The sequence below is a fragment of the Rhopalosiphum maidis genome, chromosome 2 (assembly GCF_003676215.2).
Source record: "Rhopalosiphum maidis isolate BTI-1 chromosome 2, ASM367621v3, whole genome shotgun sequence".
NCBI lineage: Eukaryota > Metazoa > Arthropoda > Insecta > Hemiptera > Aphididae > Rhopalosiphum > Rhopalosiphum maidis.
In genome coordinates this window covers 68,614,388-68,627,210 of record NC_040878.1, presented here as the reverse complement: position 1 = coordinate 68,627,210, position 12,823 = coordinate 68,614,388, and the positions used below count along the sequence as shown (strand labels likewise).

Here is a 12,823-nt window from a genome sequence, read left to right as displayed (position 1 = left end):
AAATTTAGAATGTGTTTTTTTGGAGGGGGAGAGACTGATAATTTGGAAATTATAGTAGTTACTAATTAGCGTTATATAATAATTTGTAAAAATTACCCGAATACAATAAGTTCAAGGATTAAATCTTACATACTTTTTATATTTCTTGTAAAATCATTGACAAAAGATATTATTTTTAATAAATTAAGTGCAATCATTTAAAAACTATTTGTTTGAATGTCTATTTAGACACGTAAACATTTTCAAATTAATTACCCTATTAAAAATTTAATGTAAAACAAGAAATTCTCATTTGAAAAAAAAAAATAGTAGTAATTTGAACTCCTTAAATGGTTCAAACGAAATCTAATTGTTAGGGAATACGATCTAAAAATTATAATAATCAAATTTTAAATGAATGCATTGTCAAAGAATAAAACGAGGGTGAGCATGATTGGTTAAACACTCTGTATACGGCAACAGTGGTTCGAGCTCTATGTGCGATATCGATGCGTAAATGCATCGCGAGTTATCGCGTTTTGTACTGCTGCGAGCGCGATTGACACCCACAACCGACCGCGCTAAAAAAATAATAATGATCTACGATAGGCCGTTCAGTGTTCGTAGATCGTTCGAGCAGGCCAAGTCCGATTCAATAACATTCGTGTCGCGCCCGCGCCAAAATAATAAAACAACGATAGAGTATATAATATTTTAATAAATTAATATGTCAACGTGCTAGTGATACATATTGCAGTCTCTGTTGCTACTACAGCCCCTAATTCTGTTGCTGCCGTTGCGATCGTAACCCACAAAAAGATGCCGTCGACAGCGATCATCGTGGTAGCAGCTCTCATGTCATTTTCAGGTGCGCCCCATGCATAAGTGGTCCATATAACGGAAATCGGCTTACATATTATATCAATATTATTATTATGTCGTCTAGTTCGCGATCCATGAAATATCATTTAATTATTGTTTATAATAATAATTGGACTCGAGAATAATAAATCGATAAAATATTCGCAAACAAAAAATCTAAAATCTATCAATAAATATGTTAGGTGTAACACTAAACCATATACGTTTAAATGAAACCGTCAAAACGCTCTTGGATACTTTTGGACTAAATCTCCATCGAGTTATTGCGTATAACCAACTGCCAAGCACAATGACATCTTATATGCGAAAACCGTTTTTTGACGAGGACGTTCCGACCGTAACAGATTAACATTTGATAATATTTGCTTTTATTAAATAATTTCCCTACAAAAATCGTTTGCAGGCGGTGCCGTGCATGGTGGCGTGGCCAAGCGGTGGACGCCCGATGTGGACTTCGAAGCGCCGCGCAACTGGGACGCGGGACATGTCCCTTCGTCCGTGGACGTGGCTGTGTTCCAGGAGGACACCTTGGTCCCGGTGGTGGTGCCGGCCGCCGGCGTCGACGTGTGCGAGATCGTGTTTCCCGTCAATGGTCAGCTGATCTTGGAGCCCAACGCCCGCGTCGTCATCTCCGCGTCGTCCCAAGAGATGGGTGGTTGCATGGGACAGAGTGAGTAATAATATACATTAATACGATTATTATTGTGCACAGCAGTGCCAGCCCTTTCGTTTCGCGCAACCCGTGTAGCGCGTGTACACAAATTGCATTTATACGTTGCGGCGGAAAAGTCGCCACCCGGGAACCAAATAACTGTACAAAATGATAAATCGGTAAATTTATTATTATGAACGTTTTCGTTTTGTATACATTTTAATTTATTTCCTGCATCACCACTACTGCGTGGTGTTTTGGCTTCCGCAGATTGAACTTTTGGTCTAAGTCAACAACAAGGAAGTCAAGTTATAAATTAATAACTAACAAAAAATACATAATATATACTAACTCTAAATGATTTAAGTATTTATATGGAGACGAATATGAACTAAATCCAGTTTAAGAGAAGTTAGTTTTTGTAAATACCCGCTATATCACATCCGTATAGTGATTTAAATTTTTTTTTAATAATAACTAACTAAATATTTAGTTAAATATGTATTCTATTAATCCCTTTTTATAACACACAAGCCACTGGCTGTATTAGTTTATAAACGATTATGCATTTTAAAATCATTAATTAAAGCGTGATTAAAAATAATAATAACAATAATAATAAATTTGTTTTAACTACGGTTGTAACATAGTTATCAATAATTAAGCAGATAGTTTAACGACATGATTTTAACTTAATATATTTTTTCCAGATTAACAGAAAAAATTTAAGTTATTACAGTGGACACTCTAATTAGTTAATTTGTTAAGTTAATTAATAAATCAATTGACTATTTAAGTTAATTTTTTTTAATTTTAAACTTAGTTTAAACTTTTGAATAACCTATAGTTGTCGCATTCACATAATATTATAATATGTATTTAATTTATTGTTTTGAAATTCAATTTGACAGGTATATTATTGGTTATAATTAAATATCGGTTATAACAAATTAAATGCAGTCCCTTACAGACATACATTCCATTATATGACTACTATTTACAATACTTACCTAAACCTATAACTCATAAGGTTATAAAAAATTGTATACTAAAAAAATCAATTACAATTATTTACAGTAATAAGTATTTTTAAATATTTATTTTGTGATTCTTTTATCAATACTTTAATAAAAACAAATATATTATTTATGTATATATATTTACTAATTGTTCTGAGATACTATAACCATGCATGTTCATCGCCCTTTTTTTGTAATAATCAATTTAATTAAACTCTGATTTTTCCAATTTCTAAGCTGATATATTTGTAAGAAATATATTATCAAACATTTAGATAACTGGTCCGAATTTAGATTTAAACACAACAATATTTTCGAAACAATCATCTGTTTGACAATTTACAGTATAAGACTGGATTTTAATTTAAAAAAAGAAGATTACATTGCCACAGATCATTTTTTTAGGTGGAAAAAACTAACTACTATAAAATATAGCTTTTCAGCTTTTGATGTAGGTATTAGAAAAATTTAAAAATCAAAATTATAATAAATATATTAAAATATATTATGAAATATTAAAAGGAAGTGGGCATAGTTGGTAAATCGCGCTATATAATGTAATTGGTAGAAAATTACTTATGCTAGGTATATCTATTACATAAAAGTTTGAACTAAACTATATCATACATTATGCAATAATTTATTTTAATCGTTAACATTTTAAAACCAACATTCATAAACATAGTTTATACTTAGTGATTATTTATGCATGCCATGCCATTTTATCTAATTAATTGTCGGATAACTCGTTTATCATTTATTATTATTAAAATAAATATTTTATGACAATTAACAGACGACAAAAATACTCTGAGCTAAAGAAAAATAACCATACAAATGTATATGTATAATCCAGAAGTCCTGTTTTGGCGAGACTAACTATATTCATTAAAAAAAAATATATTGAATATTAGTTTTGTATGATAAAATTATAAATATCCTAATAAGGATAAACTAAAATAAAATAATATTAATATCCATGTTTAATAAATATTACATGACAATTTAATTTAAAAACAAAAAATTATTTTATTTTATTATATTTTATCATGAACATTATTTTTTTTATTTATTTATTTGTTATTATTTTTAATAATTTTCATAGAAATAAAACGAAAATAAATAATACTAAAACCCCTGTGTAGTCTAACAGTGTGTACATATTATTCCCCGAAACCATGCTAGTGTGCTATATTAAAAAATATACTTTGATTCTATTATTGTATTACAAAAAATATATTACCAGAATATTAAAAAAAAATATGCACCAATAAATATAATAATATACAATATGCTCAAAACCTCAAGTCATAAATATTATGCAAAATTCATTTTTTTTATATATGCTACAAGTTTTGAGTAACAAAAATGTTGACATAACATATTTATTCTTTCTTCAAAGTTTATAATAATAATAATAAAAACGTAAAATCTAAAACATTATATACCTATGTCTCATCGTTTCTCGTTTATGCCCCAATTTACAACAAATGTTTGCTTTTGTCCGATATTTTATATTAATTGTACTTATTAATACTCGAATTATTTAGTTTAGTTGTTGTGTATATTAATATAATTAATTATAAATAAAATATGCATTACATAAACATTATTATATATATTTTAATATTATTATTAAGCAATTAAAATGTGTATTTTTTATTGTGATGACATCTTCATGCATAAAATTGTAGGGAGGAGAAGTAGCAAAACTATTTTTCATCTCCCTCCTTGGTCAACACTAAATACATCTATCCAATCTTATGTAATTACAGTACTTTTAACTGGTCACTTCATTATCGTTACATATTTTCAGCTGTGATGTTCAAACGAAACGCCCCGATGGAATGGGTGGATCCGGACAACTGGTCGAATGAAAATATTAACATAGCAACGCCCCACGTGGAACGGATACCGTGCGTTCACGACACCGTCGTGTTCAACCCTGGCCACTCGTTTTCGGTAGTCGTGCCCGACGTTCCTATCACCATTGGATCAATGAAGTTTGGGAATCAAGTTAGTTCGAGTATACTGCAGTTAGCTATATTATTCTGTGCTATACATCGTTATTCCTATGACATTGCAACATATTATTTAATTATGACGATGATTAGATGAATATACGAGGTGTCACCATTAGGATTAACATAATTGGTAAAATGATCTAAAAACGAAATTTTAAAAATTATTTTCCGATTTCCCATACATGGTTTTCTTTATATCTCATAGTAATTTAAATTTAAAAATAAATAGCACACTAGCTGTACTCCTTGTATAGTCTCCGTGTGAATTGATAATAACTCATATTATTTTTGCACCACTATATTTTTGAATAAAACTTAGTGTCAATTAATTAAATTTATTGTGAATCCATAAATAAATTTAATCATCAGAATTCTTATAAAGATTATGTGAACGTATGGTATTAGTCATGTTTCACTGATAAAAATCGATTATTGAAAGCGATGATTTTTGTTGTATTTAAATTTATTATCACACAAATAATAATAATAATAATATTAATGATATTTTATACTCTAAGATTAAGCGTAATTCTCTATGGAAATTATACTCGCGCTTATATAAAAATACAAAGTTTGGCATAATATTTAACAATAGTTTATTGTTAAACCTTATAGTGCAGTATTCAGATTTTATTAAAACAAAGTTAGACTTACATAAAATATTTAAAAGGTTTAACAGCGAATACTTTTTTATATTGTCATATAACTAGTTATTTATGGTGATTGTTATGGGAGCAAAAATTATACCTCTAAATGTATATTATTTTCTGCAGATCATATAGTTTGGTTAGCGATTTATAAATAACTATCTAATTATAATTATAAAATAGTACGTTTCACCACAAGCACGCAAATAACGTTATGGCAACCCGGGTCCTTGAGCCTTGGGAAAATATATTATAATAAAATAAATATCGTATCTTTTTCGTGGTACCTGTAATAAATTATAATATATGTAAATAATATATAATACATGCTCACTGAGAGCAGTAAGTAATAATGATGTTATTTATTCACGTAAAACTCGAGTATGCGCTCTAATAATAAATACGACATACTAAGTATTGCACTATTACATTAGTACATCATAATACTATAATAGTTATAATGCAATCTGTGTTTGTTTTAAAATAATATTAAACCATAAGTTTTAACTGCGATATCATGAATCCGTAGATATTGAGGTACATTTGCTGTTGTACATTAATCAATAATGATTAATATAATATTATAGACATTCGGTCAAAATGAATTGAACGAATTTCTTTTGTCGGACATCGGCGACCAAGAGCTGAAGAGTTCTTCCGCCGACAACGATGTGTCCATTACATTGACGTCGACGCTCTGCGAAGACAATACAGGATGTGAATGCGGTACTCAACAACTTTTGGATCAAGTATGCAAAGTGGCTTCAAAACGCTGTGTCAGTAAATTGGGTTGCATAAGTCCAGTAAAACCAATCGGCCATTGTTGTTGGACTTGTGGTAAGATTTTCTATACACAATATTATTATTGTGCTTGGTTTAATGATATATTAATTTATTCGATTTGAGTTGTGAATTGTATTTAACCGTAATACATATGTAGTTATACATTATACATACATTACATATACACATGTGTGTAAACAAAGCGATTATTTTAAAAGTAAATATACAAGAAGAATCAACGTGTAATCTTAACTTTAAACAGTTTAAACACTTAAACAGTTATAATTAATTAATTAGGTAGGTACTTGTTCGAAATCCAATTTTTATACATACGATTATACGAATATATATAAGATTATATAAATATTTTTAAAAATGTTAGTACTTTTCGAGAAAATAGTGTTTATCTTTAAAAAAAATCATTTAATACCTATTATATTTAGCAGTAGAGAGTAGTTAATTAGTTATCAGCGTTATTGGAAAAAAAACTGTCAATTATTATTGTTTGATTTGATTCCAGGAGCATATTTTTTAATTAATTATAACCCAAATAATTTTATAAGTGAACAATTCAACGAAGAACTTAAAAAGGACATAGCAAAATTAAACTCAACGTTTGAAGAACATCAATTATCTTACTACATGAGTAAACTGTTGAACGGAAAAATCCAAGTCGTATTGGCTAGTAATACAAAATATGTGGACGAAATAAATGAAATAGCTAACACCATACACTCGTTGCTAACTTCTTGTAAGTTATTACTTATAATAATTAATAATATTATACTATCATATATTCATATATACAGATATACTTTACTTATAAACTTTAACATCAGAATTTTAATAAATCATGATTCGGGTACGAGAATCTATAATGTAATTATTTGGTTAAACATAGTCAAATTTTCAAAACTATTCAATTATCAGACATAATTTATATACTTATTTAAATAATATAACATGTAAATGTAACAACATAGAGCAGAGTGGTGTACTACTATGTTTATAATCCACGTCAATTACTTTTTTTCTAATTTTTATATTATTATAATATGATATTGAATAGTATTCTTTTGATTTGGATAAACTTGATATAATTAAATGTAATTCGTTTTCTAAAAATTTGATCAAATTATTGACTATCTGCAGGGTATTCAATTATATAGTTATGTTACTTTTGAAGTTAACGTAGCTGGACTTATTATGTATATGAGAACAGAGACGTAGCCAGGATTTTTTATGGTGGGGGGAGGGCTAAATACTTTTAACTTGAGTTATTAAAAATCAAAAATAACAACAAAACAAAAATACTGATAACACATTAACGTTGATTATAACTGCGCCCAGATGACCTTTTTTCTTTGTAAACTACGCCCGATATTTTATCTATATTAAAAAGGTATAACGCAAATTGCGCCCAACAACTTGAAGCTCAGTATCCATCTGAAGTATGGGCTCAAGCATTAATAGAACCAACTTTAACCATTAATGCACGCAAGTCTTTTCATTTTCACATCAATTCTAGCTTTTATGCAACTCATACAAATATTTTCATGTTCATAGAAAAGTTAAAAGAAATTCAAATATAAACATAACATATATCAAACTAAATAGTATAAATGAACCCTTTAAATGCTAAAAATTAAAATTCCAAAACAAAAAAAAAAAACACGAAAAGTTACAAAATTTAATTAATAAATATAATAGTGGTCAAGCTCCAATTAATGAATATGTATCAACAATATGCTATTATTTCTAATATTTGTAATTATTTTATTTTTTAATATTATATTTATTTTTTAATTTATAATATTATATTATATGGCTGTAACGAATTAAGCATACATTAAAGATAATTTTGCAAAAATATAGCTATTAATTTTTAACATTTTACCCTGGTGCAGTTTATATGTCACCTTTTTACACTTGATAAAAATTTGGGCGCAGTTTACAATCACCAAACGTATTTATTATTTTAAATAATCAAAATTTGTAAGAGAATTTCCATATTTAAATTTAAATATTTCAAAACAATATAAAAAATACAGCCAATGGGGGTGGGGGGCTATAGCCCCTTTAGCCTATCCTTGGCTACGCCACTGTACGAGAACGAAAGTGGTGAAAAACTATGTACATAATTTGCATATATAATATATATCTACACAATATAACGTCAATAACTGAGATGCTGGTGTTCAAAAATTCCTATGACATTAAAACTTAACGGTTATTAAAATACCACCATCTCTTAAATAAAAATTATTTTACACCATAAAAAATATTTTTTATTTTAATATTATATTATATTTACTACTAATGTACTTTCCCACTCTTATAGGATCTTTGACAGCTTTTACAATTAATTTTTTGCAATTTGAATATAATATATTTTATAAATGACAAAAATATTTCGAAATAGTTATTAATTTAAGTAAGTATATATAATTAGTAGATATTAATATATCTACTATACAGTTAATATAACAATGAAAGTGTGTTATTTTGCTAACGATAGATTAAGAAAAAAACCACAATCCAAGATCGAGCTAATTTTTTAGTGGTGTTTTGTGTTTACTCACTGATGATGGCATATTTATTTTTTTATAGATCGGGGCGTGACGGATGTGAAAATGTTCAACTCGGGGCTGTCGTATGACGCTGACGGGATGACATACGGTCAAATAGCCCTAACCACATGCATCGTCATCTTTTCCTGCATGTTGGCAATTATGTTTTACTACAACAAAGACTGGTAAAATACAATTATATATCATATGTTTTAATAATAATGATTTTTAATGGTCAAACTAATGAAAAACCATAAACAGCTACGTGGTTTGTCTGAATAACACAAATAAATACCATGCGCGTCCTATTAAAAAACTTCACGGGCTCATCGTCGGCGTCTTTCAAACTTTGTGAAACTTTTGTGTAATCGCTAACATGTTTATTATATTTCATTAACTACATTTAATTTTTAGTTTCAAATGCCATAATTCTGTCATATCATGGCATTAAAAAAAAAATTAAATATATTCAGGTTTATCGGCGACTTTATGGTGTGCCTACCGGATACGAATATATATTATGTGTACAATGTGTATAATATTATATATATTATTATGTATTTTCATGCATTAGAGAGTGTTTAGATTATTTAGAACACTATCTGATTAATAAGGGTATATTTGACTGCTTTTTCACTAAAACATAAATATAATTTATCCACCATACTAAATTATGTAAATCTAAAAACATATTTATCTACATTATTTAAATTGAAACTTATATCTTCTCCTTTAATTTGATTTAAAGTATACGATTTTAAGAATTAATATAAGCAGTGATAATTGTTGATTATTAGAATTAATAAGAAATCATTTAAATAAGATGATTTATCTCGGTAAACTTTATAACAAATTTATAGCTTTGTTGTATGAACGTATGACTATGGCTTATAAAAAATATAAGTACATGTTTTTTCTCAACGAATATTGGATGACCATACACCAGTTAGTTATAATTGGATAATCGGCATCCATATCTATTTTACATTATAATAATACAGTACATGCAACAACACAATAATCATCATTTGTTTACTACTAGTGTGTCAGTGTGTGACTGTAACCGCATGTGTACAGTATATACTTACAAAATTGCCTATATATAACTTCTTAAAAATAATCGATAATATCGAAAAAAAAGTAAGCGGGCATTGTGAAGGGACATTTTGGATCAATAGCGTATAATATATTTCATAATTCATTGATATACGATATACTAGAGACTGTTGATTTAGAAAATTGTTTGTTCGTAATACTTTGGTACCTATTTAAAGAATTATATTTTTTATCTGCAGTATAGGTAGACAGTATATAATAGCTAATAAATGGCTGCAGTATATTAACTAAATTGATTTTAAAATTTGTTATAATTTTGTCTTTTTGTAAAACACATCTGCAATGATGCTATTTCGATGAAATATGCTTTTGAATAAGACATGGAACGATGAATTTTGTGCGTGGGTCGCGAGTGGGTGCACGTACTGAATTGTGTCATACTTATACTGCCCGCTCGCTTTGTAACGATTTGGTGCCACAAAGTCGCTATAAAAATCGGGTAAATATTGGGTCATAAAATATAAATTACAAAGGTCGAGAAACGCTGGCCAGTTTAATGGTTTATAAAGTGTACATGCGTGTATGTATAGCGTATATATTTATAGAAGAATTTCAATCGTGATCCAAGAAATATCTTAAGAAATATGTTAAGTATTTTGATTATTACTTTTTAAGAACATATACTGTTTTACATTTATCTATATAATTACTAGTATTTGTTCTTAAAATAAAAATAAAATTGTATTTTTGATGATTTACAAATTTACAATAAAATAATCACCCTGTAGATTATGTATGTATATAATAATATACAATACAATGTAAAATGTAATGGCAAACAATTGTCTTTTTTTGGACAGGAAATCGCTATTGTCGGGTTCCAGGTCTAGTACTGGTGCTGTGTTTGTAAAATTCAAAAACGATACCAACGATGCAGTAGAACTAATCGACGAAGATGTTCGATTGCAACGTAAGACTTCATTCGACAACCCCACTTACGGAGCCGTGGAGAGTATGAAAAAATCACAGGTATCAGTCAAAAGCGATATAACATAAACATAATATACTTAGCTTGCTGTAAACCGATTAATTGGTATACGAATTAACTCTGTTTAAGTCCCGTCTCGTACGCTATTTGTATATGTAGCCTGTCACATAATAATGGTTCACTAAAAAAATTACTCCACCTCTCTACCACTAAATCGAAAAAAAATTATTTACCACGGCGTCTTATAAACGTTTAAATTATAGCATATTTTTATAAAATAATCATGTAATAAAAATGCATACAATATCGCACATATCTATTGCTTACCAATCGTGTTTATTTGGTTTTTAGACGTTTAGAAAAATGCATTCGTATTCGGATCTATCTGTTTCGACGACAAAAAGTGAAGCTATGGATGTTGAAATGAAAGAAACTTGCGAACAAAAGTAACCATATTACGAATCTACCAAATACCTATGTATGCATGTACGTTTAGTATTATTAATAATATTCCGTATAAGTATAACAAATCATAATAATATTCTATTCTTTAACATTTATGCTTATAATAATTGAATCCATCCAAATCGAATATGAATTAGACTCGTGTTATGTTTTGACCATTTTCGCTGTACGTGATTATTTAAATAAAACTTTTGCTTATTAAAATCGTGTAAAAATGATTATTATTTTCATCGCAAGTATAATATAGATCTTACACACCGGCGGGCCCTATTCAAATCGAAACAATTATGCGTTTACGCGCATATCTATCAGATCTCTGAACATTCACAGTTTTTAATTTGTTTTACCGTCCACAAAGTTACCCTGTAATAACTTAATAGCCCGTGGCATAATGGTTTAATATTTTATTACACTTTCAATGCTATATATTGCAGAGACGTGATACCCCGAGGGACTCAACGTAAGTATTCTAGTATATGGATAGAAAAACGATAAATTATAATGAGAGCGTAACAACAACCACAATACGCTATATTTAGTTAAGTTGACACTGTGCCCCTACGACAATAACTTTGACGATTAAGTCATGTAAAATTAATAATTTATATATTATATCATACGAAAACTCTGCAAAATAATGCGAAAATCACGAACAAATTCGAGTAATTTGGTATAATATAGCACCATCACTCAACGTTCAAATTAATGATAAGTCGGAACACCAAAGTAGTTAGGAAATATAGGTTATGAACAAACGCTCCAATGCAGCGATGTTTATTACTTCACCTAAATTATAATTAAATTTATTGATAATCGCCTAACATGATAATATATTATTTACTTATATAACTGTATATAATAAAATATAAATACATACAATATAATGTATTTAAAATACATAGTTTTAGTTCAAAATAAGCAAATATTTAGACTACCTATAGGGAATAAGGAAATAATATTTCTTATTTGTAACAATAGTTAAATGAATGAATACAAATGCAATTAATAATTATTTATTATGTGAGTCAACAAATGTACAATGTTTATTAGTAATATACATAATACATTGCATATTTATAGCAGTAGATCGTCAAGACGTAGTATTTTAGAAAATATTAAAGTTAGAATTAGACATTTTTTTATGGTATTATACATATATACATAAATTGCGAGAATTAAATAAATACAATATAAAATTTTGAAAATATATTTAATAAGTAGTGATGTATGGCATGTATTATACACATACTTTAGGTTATAGGTTACGATCCTTAACAAATATTCCAATCGCTACTTTCTTGATTCTAAAACGTATAATTGAAAAACAAAAAGTATCAAACGTACTTTATTATTGTGGTTAATTATTTTATTTAGTCGACAGCTTAATTTAAAAGTTTTAACTAAATACACACGCAAAGCGCTGACTCGTCATCGTCGATCATAAGAATAAAATATTTTTACACAATTAAGGAACTCAAGTAGGCAAACACTTTGTGCGTGACGTAAATCGTTAGTAGAATATCAGGTGAAATGTTGTCAGTTGTAAATTAATTGAATTACATAATAAATACATAATATTTTTATGTATATACTTCAAACGATATTATCGTCTCACGTCAAATAAACTCAAACATTTTGATTTTCGCTAATTATTAATGACGTATTTACGTAATATTTTAAATTTTATATGATATTTTGAATAAATATTTAATTTAAAATAGGTATAGGTATAGATATAGGTATGATTTTTAAATTGTA

General features: G+C 28.0%; 1 protein-coding gene across 1 annotated transcript; it reads left to right on the top strand.

The window, feature by feature from the left end:
* The first annotated feature begins 615 nt into the window (after positions 1-615).
* On the top strand, positions 616-11,226 carry LOC113554198 (protein amnionless). The gene is made up of 8 exons (XM_026957934.1): positions 616-847; positions 1,265-1,531; positions 4,349-4,548; positions 5,791-6,040; positions 6,507-6,737; positions 8,597-8,741; positions 10,473-10,641; positions 10,952-11,226. The coding sequence occupies exons 1-8, from the start codon at positions 799-801 to the stop codon at positions 11,048-11,050; spliced, it is 1,410 nt and encodes a 469-aa protein (XP_026813735.1). The 5' UTR covers positions 616-798; the 3' UTR covers positions 11,051-11,226.
* Positions 11,227-12,823: the final 1,597 nt, after the last annotated feature.

Coding starts and splice junctions, on each gene's coding strand:
- LOC113554198 (XM_026957934.1), top strand. CDS start 799: ATGCCGTCGACAGCGATCATCGTGGTAGCAGCTCTCATGTCATTTTCA. Junction 848..1,264: donor AGCTCTCATGTCATTTTCAG/GTGCGCCCCATG, acceptor AATCGTTTGCAG/GCGGTGCCGTGCATGGTGGC. Junction 6,041..6,506: donor CCATTGTTGTTGGACTTGTG/GTAAGATTTTCT, acceptor ATTTGATTCCAG/GAGCATATTTTTTAATTAAT.